At 42.3% G+C, this 14679-nt stretch overlaps 1 protein-coding gene across 4 annotated transcripts in view; it reads left to right on the forward strand.

Annotated features, from left to right (window-relative positions):
- The window catches only part of SMARCD3 (SWI/SNF related BAF chromatin remodeling complex subunit D3), a 2604506-nt gene that overhangs the window by 769088 nt on the left and 1820739 nt on the right, over nucleotides 1-14679 (forward strand). For all 4 annotated transcript variants that reach the window (XM_069210707.1, XM_069210708.1, XM_069210706.1 and 1 more), the window contains one exon: nucleotides 6421-6614. In XM_069210707.1, coding sequence (XP_069066808.1) covers nucleotides 6421-6614 — 194 coding nt within the window. The remainder of the gene's footprint in view (nucleotides 1-6420; nucleotides 6615-14679) is intronic.

Consider the following 14679-nt stretch of genomic DNA (forward strand, 5'->3'; position numbering starts at 1 on the left):
GAGCGCTGCAAACGAGGACAACAGATTGTTGCAGAGGGGCAAACAATCACTAATAAGTCCATCCATTGTGCCCTGGGACATGGATGCACGTGTTATAAACACCAGTATCCTAGTTAGAAGACACGCCTGGCTTCCATGCTCTGGCTTCAAACCAGAGGTCCAGCTAGTGGTGCTCAATATGCCCTTCAACAGGGGAGCCTTTACCTCCCAGTCCAGACAACCTTCAGCCTTATATTCGTGAGGCTTCTTCAGGGGAGGCTATAGAGGTAGTATCCACCAAGGTAGAGGTAAGAGCACCACAACCCGCAGCTCTACCCCCACATCTAAACAGTGACTACCTATGTCTCCTCACTCCACATTTGTCGGGGGAACAACTTCAAACTTTTCATACAGAATGGGTCAACATCACCTCAGACCAATGGGTCCTTTCCGTCATCCAACATGATTACTGTCTGAAGCTCATTACCACCCCTCCAAACATTCCCCCTCAATCTCATATGCTGTTGCAGGAACGCCTCACCCTTCTCAAACAAGAGGTACACTCCCTTCTTCTCAAAAGGGCCATGGAGACTGTTTCATTACAACACCAAGGAACAGCAGTATACTCCCTATACCTCCTCATCCCAAAACAGTATGGCTTTCTCAGGCCTATTCTGGATCTCAGACCTTTAAACCACTACATTCTATCAGAACACTTTCACATGGTCACTCTTCAAGACATTGTTCCCCTCCTACAACAGGGCAACTTTATGACAGCACTAGACCTAAAGGATGCCTTCTTCTATATCCCCATCCACCCTACATATCAAAAATACCTACATTTCATAGTTGCAGGCAAACATTACCAGTTCAGTCCTGTCGTTCGGAGTCATGACTGCTCCCAGAGTCTTCACAAAGTGCTTAGCAGTAGTTGCTGCACACCTCAGAAGACAAAACATACATGCGTTCCATACATAGATGACTGGCTCATCAAAGCCAGCACACTACTAACGTCACACTCAAATAACAGTGGACCTGCTTCACACACTAGGATGTACAGTTAACTTTGTAAAATCCCATCTCCAGCCTCTTCAGATACAGCCCTATCTAGGAGCTATTCTCAGTGCAGAGCTGGGGCTAGCATACCCCAATCCTGCTCAGGTCCACACTTTTCAGTCTCTCCTCCCCACTTTCAGGAGAATCATACATACACTGTCAGAACTATCATGTGCCTGTTAGGAATGATTGCTTACTGCATTCCCATTGTTCTCCATGCCAGACTCCACATGCGACCTCTACAGCAGTGCCTGTCTCGTCAGTGGTTTCAGTCACAGGGTCACCTGGAAGATCTAGTGTTGTTAGATTGCCATACTCACCGCTCTCTGCAAAGGTGGAACACCACCAACCTGTTGAATGGTGGCCTTTTCTGTACCCTGTGCCTCAGGTCATTCTGACCACAGACGCATCACTGACGGGTTAGGGTGCTCACGTTCAAGACCTCACAGTACAAGGCCTTTGGAATCTCAGTCACCTATCCCTAAATATCAGTTACCACAAAATTCAGGCAGCATTTCTAGCCCTGAAAGCATTTCTACATCAGCTGTCCCACAAGGTTGTCATAGTCCGCACAGACAACATGAGAGCCACATATAACTTACAGAAACAAGGGGGGAACACAGTCATCCCAATTGTCACAACTCTCAGACAATATGGAAGTGGGCTCTCCACTACCACATTCATCTGGTGGCAGGGTATCTCCCGGGAACGAACAACGATTTTGCAGAGCTGCTCAGCAGGATACAGCAACAAGTCCACAAATGGGAACACAACCCACAAGTCCTTCATAAACACTTCCTAAAGTGGGGATCTCTTCAGATAAACCTTTATGCCACAGCAGAAAATGCAAAATGCCTAAGCTTCACCTCCAGGAACTCATGCCCTCTATCCAAGGGAAACATACTATGGATGAACCAGTAAGGGATATTTGTTTCCACCTTTCCCTCTCATTCCATTTCTAGTTCGGAAGATCATGCAGACATCTCTCACCATGATCCTTGTAGCTCCCACTTAGGCATGTCAACATTGGTTCACCACACTTCTGGACCTCTCAATAGTTCCCAACAACAAGCTCTCCAACAGGCCGGACCTTCTCACTCAAAATCAAGGACAGATCAGACATTTACACCCCAAGTCACTTGACCTTGCAATATGGCTCCTGAGGTCATAGACTTGGTCCTGCCTGCAGAATGTATGGACATCATCAAGGAAGCTCGTAGAGCCACAACTAGAGCATGTTATGCTGCAAAATTGAAACGTTTTGTATGCTACTGCCAACCCAAACATATTAATCCCAGTAAAGCTACTGTCCAATACATCGGTTGTTACTTGCTCCACTTGGAGAAAGGAAATCTAGCTTACACTTCCATTTGCTGACATCTCACAGCTATAGCTGTATATCTGTAGACCAGGCAACATACTTCCTTGTTTAGAATATCAGTCATCAAAGCTTTCTTGGGAGGCCTTAAAAGGGTTATTCCACCCAGAGTGCCTCCAGCACAATCCTGGAACCTCAATGTTGTGATTACCAGGCTCATGGGCCCTGCTTTTGAGCAACTTCATTCATGCCTTCTTCTGTATCTTTCTTGGAAAGTGGCATTCTTAGTCGCTATCACATCACTCAGATGTGTTAGTGAGCTCCAGGCCCTAACCTTGGAAGAACCTTTCTTCCAAATCCATAGAGACAAGGTGGTCCTTTGCACAAACCCGAAGTTCCTTCCTAAACTGGTTTCCCAATTCCATATCAACCAATCCATTGAACTACAAGTCTTCTTTCAGCAGCCTGATTCAGTTGCAGAAAGAGCCCTCCACAATTTAGATGTTAAACGTGCATTGATGTTTTACATTGACAGAACTAAAGACTTTAGGAAAACCAAACAGCTCTTTGTAGCTTTTTCATTACCTCACAAAGACTATCCAATACAAGAAACAGCATAGCTAGATGGTTAGTGAAATGTATGCTAACGTGTTATGCCAAGGCAAAAAGACATCTTCCTTTCACTCCCACAGCACACTCTACTAGGAAGAAGGAAACCACTATGGCTTTCCTTCGAAACATACCTATAGATGACATCTGTAAGGCACCTATATGCTCTACATCTCATACGTTTACAAAACATTGTATGGATGTACTTGTACACCAGCAAGCCAGTGTAGGCCAAGCAGTACTAAGAGCACTTTTCAATTCAACTGCAACTCCCACAGGCTAGCCACCGCTTTCATGGAGAGACTACTACACAGTCTATGCAGAGCATGTGTATCTACAGCCACATATGCCATCAAACGGAAAATGTTACTTACCCAGTAAGCATCTGTTCGTGGCATGTAGTGCTGTTGATTCACATGCACCCTCCCTGGACGCCCGTGGCCGTTCCAGTTACTTTGTATTTGTATATACTTGTACTTATGTAGTTACATTTGCATGGATATCTTTCTCTATACTTCCTCTACACTCTCTCACCCGCCTGTGGGAAAACAGTTTAACAAAGGAGTCGATGCCCATGCGTAGTATCACCGAGAAGGAGGAGTCACTCGATCCTGTGACTCAGGAAGAATGCTTCTTCGGAGGAAAAAAAAACTTGCAACACTCCGAACCCAACACTAGATGGCAGGAGTTTGCAGAGCATGTGAACCTACAGCACTAAATGCCACAAACAGGTGCTTACTGGGCAAGTAACATTTTCCTTCTGCAGGTTCAGCCTTTGCATGGAACCCTGTGAAGCAGTATCCCCTCCTAATCTTTGTTTTCAATAAGTCTCCCCAATAGGGCCTATGATTCCCCCACACTCTTGTGGAATCTACAGGTGTAAAGGTCTCCACGGAAGGCAACAGCTCGCCAACCTGCATAGTGCCAGCCTCCTGGGTCAATACATGTGGAGTTTGTTGTGTATCAACCATGGTAGACCATCTACAATCCTTTCTGTATGCTCACCTCAACCCACTTTACTTGTATGGATACATGCCATCCCCAATCTTTACAAAGGCACTTGTCTCACATCTCAAGCCAAGCCCAAACCCTCTCGGCCATTCAAAGAAATTAGCTTTTCCATTAGCTATCACCCAGCATGTATTTAAGATTCATGGCTTTCAGTTTTTGCTAAACTTCTAAGAATTATTGTCTCTTGTTTTGTACCTTGTGGGTGTAATCAGGATGAAGAGCAATTTCGAGGTTCTCATAGTGCAAGGTCCCTGCCAGCCCTTACTATGCAGTCCCTGCCTCTGTAGTGAAATATGCAAGCTATAAGGACCCTGATGGGGGTGCCCGGAGGAGGCCTAGCAGCCAGTGCTTTATATGCATGTTCCAGAGAAAACACTGTAGACAAGCCCTGTGGCTTCATCAATTGTATGATCCAGTCCTCCAGGAAGCATTCAGTGGAGTCTCCCTCAGGTCACTCAAGGAAGTCCAACATGTGGGAGTTAATGAGTCACGAATGCCCGTTCAGTGGCCTCTGCTGTATCCTCCAATGTCTTGGTCACAGTTGCTGTTCGCGCCATTTGCTCCTTAAGTGTAGTGATACCAGGGTGGAGCTCCTCTATCAGCTCCTTAACCACGTGCACTATGTCTCCTACTTTCTGGAGGTCCACTCTCAAAAGGTTAACTTCCATGGAGATGTCTCGTTTATACCCTCCAGCACTATTCTAAGGCCCTGTATGGCTGCCAGGGAATACGCCCTCAACGGTTCCTCCATCTGAGCCTGCTGTCCCTCCGACAGAGAAGACCTGGCCTTCTGCCTCTGTGTGGAGGGGCCTGCGATGATGGGTGTTACCCTGCTGGAGTGTAGGTGTTTTATTATGGCCCATTGCACCCCTGTGAGCACACTCTACATAAAATCCACATGACAACCCTCATCAACACGCACCCAAGGGCCAGGATTGTACACCGAGGCTTTGGATGCAAACCCAATATTGAACCCGCACACCCCTCTACCACTGCTTGCACCAACAGGATTAAGTTGCTCCACACGTTTCTCCTGTGCTCACCACCACAGGCCCCTTTGTCCAGTCTTCCACAGTCGACCAGAAGTCAAGCCTTGCAGTCCATGTCCCCTCCATCCCCATGCTCCCAAGGGTCACTCACACCAAAGAGGTTACTCCATTCTGGGAGGGAGCAGGACTTGCAGTCAATATCCCCTAAATTAAGGGCACACTACACCCACCAGGGGGCCTCCGAGACAACAGACTTCACCACAGTGTCCATCTTATGTTTTCTGCAGGATTCCGATGTCTCTAGAACCAGGCTTCACATTTAGCACCCCCATCTGCTCACCTGTACTGCCATCCGCCGCGGAATTCCAAAGGATTTGGGCAGCAGCAGCTTCAGAGAGGATTTGGGTGGGGGGGAGGGAGTCGGCACAGTGGCAGCAACCTCCACCATTGTCCAAAATCTGAAAATTCATAAGAAGCCCCCGCAGCCTCTCTAGGATCTCTGCAATCCAGTCAGGGTGCTCAACTTAGTCTAAACAAGGTGGCATACAAAGCCCTTTTTCAAGGTGGGCCTCAATGCCTCCAAAACCAGGATCAGCAGGCCATAGACTTCTTTGCTTCAACATCAAGGGACCTACAGCAAGAACGCAAGACCGCATAACAGCAGACTAGGCCCAGTCCCAGAGGAGCTGACTGCTTGCAATCACTGGCTACCTTAGGTGCCTTTCCCCAGTTGAATATCGTCAGGGACAGTGAGGATGCTGCACAATTGACTAAAAACACTCTAGCCTTCCGCCATCCCATTGACACTGAACGCGGCTTCTCCTTCATCTCCACAGAGCCGGGGGGCCAGTAGTTGGCTACAATGTCAACAGCCTGCCCGTCGCAGGGCCCAGCAGCATTTGCAGTCCACTCCCGGTAGCATTTCATATGCAGCAAGTCTCCTCGCAGAATCGGACACTAATGTGGGCAAAGCCGACAACCCATGCAGCAGGATGAGAGGCAGCCAGGGCAGCCCAAACTGCAGCAGCCAAAAAGGAATTTGAGCAGGATTGTGTAAAACAACATCAGGGGGGTTACAGAGCTCCTTGGGAGTGCCTCCTGTCGGCTATCGTGCATGGTCATGACCCTTCAGATCCTCACTGTTAAGTTTTATTGTTTTTTTTTACACACTGCACTAAGAAACCCTACCCAACCTTGAATGTCTCATAATGATTACAGACGTTTTTGTTTACCGCTTTGTTCACACCTTCAAGTCTAATCCCCTCCTACTTGGCTTGTTTATTCGTCCTCTCATGTGTCTTGGTCTCTCTTTTCTTACAGTTGTCTTGGATTACTCTCTGCTTAGTTATGTTTGTTTGCTCCATTTTGTGAGATTTATAAGTCAAGAACACCTATGCTGTTTCTTTCTGTCTTTATAGTTCTATGTTCATAACCAGCGCTTTCTCTTTTCCTCTCCAGCGTCCAGGGATGCAATCAGGGGCTCGGATGCCCCATCAGGGAGCTCCCATGGGTCCGCCTGGCCCACCATTTGGTGGCAGCCCTTCAGTTCGTCCTGGTATGCCACCGACAGCGTTAGAACCAACCCGGAAACGTTCAGTGCCTCAACAGGCTCAGCAACAGCAGCAGCAGTCCTCTCAGAATCGAAGCAGAAGGTGAGCATTAGCAGGCTGCTTGTTCTCTGCACAGGTCACAAGGTCATAGCATTCCTTACCCCTACACACCATGCTCTCTGCGTTACTTTTAGGCTTTAGGAAAGTTCGAAGACTTTTTTTGTCTATGCAGTGTTCAGACCCTAATGGGGAAAAAGTACACTATGAAGATGTCAGTAGCTGATACAAGTTGTGGAATAATACAAGTTTGACAGTCCAGTGAATAGGAAAGTCCAGGACATTGAACAGTTTTGAGTGGTACAGTCCTGAAAAGTCGGAACAGCTTATGGATGGGCGAAGGGACTAAGGACAAGAGGGTAGTCCTGTAGCTCAGTGGAGTGAGAAAGCACAGATCGTTGCAGGAAGTGGGCTATTGCAAAAGTAGCAGTCGTGGCAACCAGAAGGGGTGGGGCCGCTTGTGGGGTGGGGATAAACAACAATTGAATACATTTTTTTTTTTTAAAACACTTACGGGGGGTGGGGAGGGGCGACGTTCCTCCACCCTAATGAAGGAGCCGCCCCTAGAAAGAAGGACAGTGTGGACAGTAGTTCAAAACTGGGTGTTATGTGAGTCAGTAGAATGAGACTAGACTACCCAAGGGGTGTGGCAATTCCTCGGCTCTGGAGTGTGCTGTGACACTTCTGGAGGATTTTTCGAAGGATTTTCTTGAGACATTGTCTTCACATCTGTGTATTGTCCGCTGTTCTTCAGTTTTGCCCTCCTCTCTCCAGAAATCAAAGACTTTAATGGACCCACTATATTTTATAGTTTAGATCGTATTTTCATCAGTTTAAAGAATATTTTAACCCTAAATCATGACACAGCTACACATTCTTGAGGAATTTTCCCCGTCTGCAAAAATAACAAATCTGGTGAGAACTTCAAAATCTATTGCAGAGATTCCAGCGCTAGAATAGATTGTTTACATTAGCTGAGGTATATGTCTTCTGCTAAAACGTGGTCTCCTGCAGCATTTTGTAGCATGGCCAAGGCTTCCTTTATCAGTAAAGTCAGGAATTTTGCTATTCATGTGTAGAATGTTGAATGTTGCTGTATTAATAAGTTGGTGGTTTGGATGACCAGCAGAAGTCAAGTTCACTATTGATGCTTAAAAGCACAGAAAGAAAGTCGAGGATGATTATTGTAGCACATGTAGGACCAGTAGGGCAGAGACTACTGCGGATCAGAGATGAAATTAGTTGAGCACTTAAAATTTTTATATTCATTCATAAAGAGATATAGCCCTATTCAATTAAGTACAAATTAATTAAGAAAACATTTGTATTGGTGACTAGAGGTGCTGTTTGTACCACTGATCTGGATGACAGGCCTTTGAGGGGGGGCTGCATTGTAGGATGTGCGCACTTAAACTCATAAAGTAAATTCAAGATTCTGGACCTAGTTGGGCTCCTACATTGCAAATGCTGTGCTCATAGACTCTTCTGCAAATATAAAAATGGTCTAAAATTGTTGGTTTCTGCAACTAAAAGATTTTCTCTTCATACTCACATGACCGTTGTTTCAGAAAGTGTTGGCATCTTGATTAGAAGCGCAAAGCTCTAGGATTGAACCTTAAGTAATCAGTCGCTTGAACTGATATCCTAGGAAGGTGGTTAAACCACAGTCATACAAAGGCAAAAGTCCTCATTTACAGCGATTGAATGGAGAGCAGGAAATAATAACTTAGATGTGCCTCAAGGTTGGCAGGGTGGACACAGACTTTTCTATAATGTTTATATTTTGAATTTTCCCTACTCTAAGCTAAACACTTTGCTACTTGCAAAGCTACCAAAGTTCAGGATTTTGCAGGGAAATCAAAGGGACACAGCACCACAATGTCACTACACACACCTAGCACATTTAAGCCCTACATGAGAGTGTAAGATATTGTAGGGAAAAGTACAAGATATACAGCTGTCTGGTCACACAGATCACTTGCTGGTAAGCTACTACAGGCCATACAGGTCTCAGTTCAAAATCCATATTTAAGGGTGTGGAGATAGTGGCTCTTGTTCTGCAAGAGAACAGCTCTAATCAAAGTTAAAAAAATGAATAAAACTGAGAGTGATAATGATAAGATCATGGATTTCTCACGCTCCTACCCCGGATGAGACATCTAGTGAAGGCTCAACCCTACCTTGTCGATTCTTCATTCTAGAATTGATCTGGAATGTTAAGAGGCTATCTGAAACCCCTTGTTCCTAGTCTGAATGATGAGCCACAATTATGTACAGTCTTTTCAGTGGAATCATGCACCTGTTTAGCTTTTCCCTTTCATATGCATCAGTCAGTTGAAGGCTTGGTTCAAAAAACAATCTAGGCAACATGTATGACAAATGTGTATGGTTATAACTGTGTAAGCGCAGGTGTTTGGAGAGCTTGCTTGCACAAAGGTTGCTTAATTCACCTTTCTTTGAAAAACCACTTATATTGTCACTGTGCTTCCATTTGCATAGGAGACTGAAGCGCTAGTGCATTACAGGTGCATTTATTTGAATTATTTTCTCTTTCAAACCCTGGAAGATTTCTGATAGTTTTTTGTTGCGTGTACAAAATTAGCTTAATACGTAGGCTAGCTATGGTTTTATAGCCCCATGAAAGATTGGATTTGTGCCTGGGTTTGAAGCAAATCACACTCACCGAAGGAATGCCTCATGGCCTTTAGAGACTTAGGGCTTGGTTTAGAGTTTTGCAGACGGATACTCTCTTGCAAACCTAATGGATATCTCATCTGTCTTCTAACAAGTACATAATATCCTGTGAGCAGTACTGGACTGGCTTTTCAGGCAGCCTGGCACTGCCAGATGGGCTAGTGAGTGAGCCATTTTGTTAGTCCTGTGTGCCCACACACTTCCACTTTCAGTTTGTCCATCTAGCAGTGCCAGACTGCCCACAAAGCCAGTTCTATACTGGTCTTTGGGGCATTCTTCAGTCCAAAAGTCATCACAATACAGTTTTCTTCTGTGAAAAATCCAACCATCTTTGTTAGTCCCTCAATCGAAGCAATCCGCTAGTCCTAACTAACAACTCTGTGAGCTTAGTAGCTTGTGACATGTGGTGGATGTGAATCTGGCTTGCAGAGGTGAACACCATATAATCAGTGCAGAAACAATGGTCAGCAAAGACCCTTTGGAATTTATACTACTCTCATGATGTCATTTTCTTCATTTTTGTGACTGTCTTTGCTTGACCATGAAAGGAACTGTAGTGCATTTGTTGTGTGTACATGTGCACAGACATGCACACAAAGTACCGCAGCATCGCCACCACCCATACTATCCCTACCTTTTTCTTTCTTCATCTTCTTGATGGTACCTATGCACCATCTCTCATGGACAGGGCTTTATCCAACAATCACTTGAACTCCTTGGAACTCACAGTTTGGTTTTGCTACTCCAGATTACCCAGGCCCAGCTCTGATCATCCTTTCCCAGTTCAACTTCAACAAAATTCTGTGGTGGAAGGGGAGGGGTTGCATGTGCCACTTAGTTGTACTTTCAACAAACATGGTACCCCATATTACCCAAAGCATCTATTTAAACATTGTCATTCCAGTGGCATGGCTTGTATGTTCTGGGTGGCTTTTCTTTTCATGGGGATACTCAAGACTGCTACTGTTACTAGGGGGAGGGCTGTACTCTGATGCTACTAAAATCTGGTGTCACAATTTTTGAGCTCAGGGAATCACAAGAGCCAGAACAGTTAATTGCTGCTTGTTTCTCCGCATTGATTTGGGCTTCAAGGTATTCAGGAAAAATATTGGAAAACAAATATCATGGTACAAAAATATTGTGTGAAAAATTCTGGGTTGACAACAATTTCACCAGGATAATCGAACGTTAAAATATCATCAGTGTTGTTTTTAATATTGTTATAAAAATATTGATTTAGAAAATATTGTATGTAATATCACTTGTAAGTGTTAATTATTATGTAGATGTTTATAGTGTATGATTCTATATATGTATTACATTTTGTTTTTTGATTAAGTAAGATAATGTATTAGTTATGAAATTGTAGAAATATGTATTTTTAGTTGGATGAATGTTTATAAATAATGGCTTTACAATTCTTTTTTAGTAGTGGGATATTGGGTTTTAGGGGGCAAGGTTAAGACGTTTATTCAAAAGTGTATATTGTAAAGTAAATCTAATATCAATTATTATAATGAACTAATATTTCATACTTTTTAAATGTATTTTGCAATATTAATGTGTTTTAATAAATTGTAATTTATAAGTAACTAAAATACACATTAATCGTATTAAATTTAAATATTAAATATTAAAAACATTTAAATTACAAAACTATAACTATATAAACATTTATTCTTATAAAATAATTAAATATTTATATAAATGTTTTCAGTTTTATATATTTTTTAAAATAAATTTAAAAAATATAGATATTTTTTATTTTATATTGAACATTTATTTTAATTTAAATTCTGGTTTTACAGTTTTATGATAATTTTGGAAGGAATCGGAGTAAACATTTAAAAATATATTTATTATATACAGTAATAAAAATATTTTTTATATGTTAATGTTTAACTATGAATATATAGGTTTGTAGTTTTGGCTAGTGTGCTTTTAGTCAATTTTAGTTGATTTTATAGTCAATAAATTGTGTGTGATTATGGAGTATTGATTGTGTATATAAAATGTTTAATTTTTATTACCTGGCATGAATGTAGATTGCAGTGGAAAAAGTAATTGTCACCTCTTTGGCATCCAACAGCTTAGTGTCCAGCACCTTCCCCCAATATGGTTAGATTGGAGTGGGAATAGTAAATGCCACTCCTTTAGTGTCCAACATCTTTCACCAGTATGTTTCGATTGTAGTGGCAGGAGTCATTTCCTCCCTTTTAGTGTCCCAAATCTGTTCCCAGAGTGGTTGGATTGCAGTGGGAATAGTAAATGTCACCCCTTTACTGTCTAACACCCTCCCCAGTATGGTTAGATTGCAGTGGGAGTAGTACATTTCACCCTTTTAGTGGACATCACATTTCTCCAATATGATTACATTGGAGTGGGAATAGTAAATTTCACCCTTTAGTGTCCCAGCACCTTTCCCCAGAATGGTTACGCTGAAGTGAGAATAGTAAATGTCACGGTTTTAATGTCCAACACTATCCCCAAATTGGTTTAGATTGGAGTGAGAATAGTATTTTACCCCCTTTTGTGCCCCACACCTTCTTCAAATTAGTAAAGACTGGAGTAGGAATAGTAGATGTTACTCTTGATGTGTCCAATATCTTCCCCTAATTGGTGTAGGTTGGAGTCGGACTAATAAATCATAGCCTTTTATTGTTCAACACTTTCCACAAATTGGTTTAGATTGAAGTGGGGAGAGTAAATATCACCTCTTTAGTGCCCAGCACTTTATTCAGATTGGTATAGGATGGAGTGGGAATAGTAAATTACACCCTTTCAGTGTCCCAACACTTTCCCAAAATGTTTTAGATAGGAGTGGTAAGAGTAAATGCCACCTCTTTAGTGTCTCCAACACAGTCCCCAAACTGGTTTAGATTGGAGTTGGAATAGTATGTTTCACCCCTTTAGTGTCCAACATCTTCTTCAAATTGGTATAGATTGGATAGGGAATAACACATCTTACCTTTTTAGTGTTCCACACCCTCACCAAATTGGTATAGGTTGGTTTGGGAATAGTTAATGACAACCTTTCAGTTTCCAACACTTTCCCCAAATTGGTTTAGATTGGAGTGGGAATAGTAAATGCCACCCCTTAAAATGGTTTATGTTGGCGTGTGATTATTTAATTTGATAATTCAATCTGAAATCCTTTGTTTTAATTTTATTTGTATGTTGTTTTTGTTAGTTCATTTGTATTGTTGGTGTTTAGGAATATAATGAATATAATGAAAAATAGTTGTATGTTTCTAAGCAATAATATCATTACTTACCTTTTTTTATAGAATAGAGACCAGTAACTACATTGTTTTTTTACAGAATAAAGACATGTAACACATTTTTTAACTTTTGTTTTCAAAGTGTACTTAATGTGTATTGTTACATATTTAAATATACATATTTTAACCTAAAAGTACACCTTTACATAATTAAATATATAAAACATTTTTAAGGGCTTTTATTATTAAATAAAAATTTAAGTTATATTTAAATACTATTCCATGTTGTACATTTTTCACTATCTACATTAACACTTTTTTCAACATTCCTTACATAGTTTTATATTCATATTTTCAATGTCATTTTAACATAATTTTTTTCAGTATATATTAAATAATTGTAGATATTTTATACTATTTAATTTATACGTTATACTTTCTTAACATGTTTACAGCTTTTGTTTTTACATTTTTAATAAATGTTTAAATTTTTTCATACATTTTGCCAGCATTTTTACAATGTATGGGGAGAGAGTAATTTTTGTTGTTTCACTTAGTGGCCCTCTTGTTTTTACCACTACCTTCTAATTTGTAATCTGTTTGTGATATTTTTAGTCTATTTTCCCAGAACAGGTTGCCTCAAGGTGTTGCTGTTCGTCAGAATAGGTACTTTTTTTAAATTTATTTTTTAGGATTATTTAATGTGTCGCTGGTGGGAGAGGATTAGAGGGAGATCTAAAAGGCAGTTATAGTGTTGTTTGTGGGTTGTTGTATATTTAGATATATTAATTTTAGTGGTGTTCACTAGTTTGTAGCTTTGGGTTTTTAGTAAACAATTTAGTTGTGTACTGTTCTGTTATATTGTATTATGTTAATTATATATTGATGATTAAGGGGCATATTATGAGTGTGGCAGTCTGAGGACCGCCACACTCATGTTGACCGTTGGACTGCTGCATCCCGGGCAGTCCTACTGCCCAATTACAACCCTGGCTGGCGGACCTGCCAGGGGAACGCCATCCTCGCCGGAAACATGGTTCCCGATGGCATGACGGCAGTCAGAGTTGTACTCTGCCAGGGTGGCGCTGAACTCTGTGCTGCATAGCTGATTACCATTCCCCTCACTGCCAGCCTATCCATGGCGGTTTCACTGATATGGAAAGGCTGGTGGTGAGGGTATGCTGGGGCCCACAGGGGGGCCCCTACACTGCCCATGGCATTGGCAGTGCAGGGGCCCCCCTGCCTAGCACCGTCAGAATGCACACTGTCTACCTTGCAGACAGCGCGCATTCAGAAGATGCTGTTCGGCTCCCTCTGTGCTGCGAAATAGCACTTGGCTCCTTTAAGGGAGCCGATTGCGATCTCGTAGCACTGTTCCTGCTGGTCTGACTGGCGGGAAAGCTCCATGGCAGTGTTCCACTGGTCAGACCAGCGGGAACATTGTAAAAGGACAGGAGTGACCTCCTCACAAATTTGGCGGTCCTGCGGAGGGAACACCAAACTTGTAATGAGGCCATTAGTATGATGTATATGTATTTGTGGGATTCTACTGAGTTTTGTAGCTGGATTTTCTTATTTACTTTACGGGTTTTTGTCTACGAACATGTCCTATGACCATTGGGAGTTTCCATTTTTTAAGGAAATAATTTTGGTTTATAATAAACCAATTATTTTTTACTTTGATTGCTTTTTTCTGGGTTTCCTGGAACCTTTCTTTTTTATAAACACTTTTTTGAGTTGTTATGGTTTCTAGATACTTTGGACAGGTTCGATGAATCTTTATTGGAATTGTTTTATTGTTGCTTTTTTTGATAATATTTTTCCTGTTTTTGGTGGATTGCTATTTTTGACTGTGTGAATACAGAACAGGTTCTTCAGCTCCACAACAATAAGGGACTCATTATGAGTGTGGCAGTCCAAGGACTGCCACACTTGCAGTGACAGTCGGAACGCTGCATTCCAGTTGGTCCAACTGCTACATTACAACCTTGGTGGGCGGACCCACCAAGAGACCATCGTCCCCGCCAGGAACATGGTGGCTGACGGCGGTCTGAGCAGTACTCTGCTGCTCTGGTGCTGAACTCCGCGCCGTCTGGCTATTTACAGCGCAGCTTTTTGCCAGCCTTTCATGGTGGGCCACCCTGGTGTGCTACAGTGTTGGCCTTGGGTCCCTTAAAGGAGCCAAGGCCAATATT

This window comes from Pleurodeles waltl, chromosome 10, assembly GCF_031143425.1.
Source record: "Pleurodeles waltl isolate 20211129_DDA chromosome 10, aPleWal1.hap1.20221129, whole genome shotgun sequence".
Classification (NCBI taxonomy): Eukaryota; Metazoa; Chordata; class Amphibia; order Caudata; family Salamandridae; genus Pleurodeles; species Pleurodeles waltl.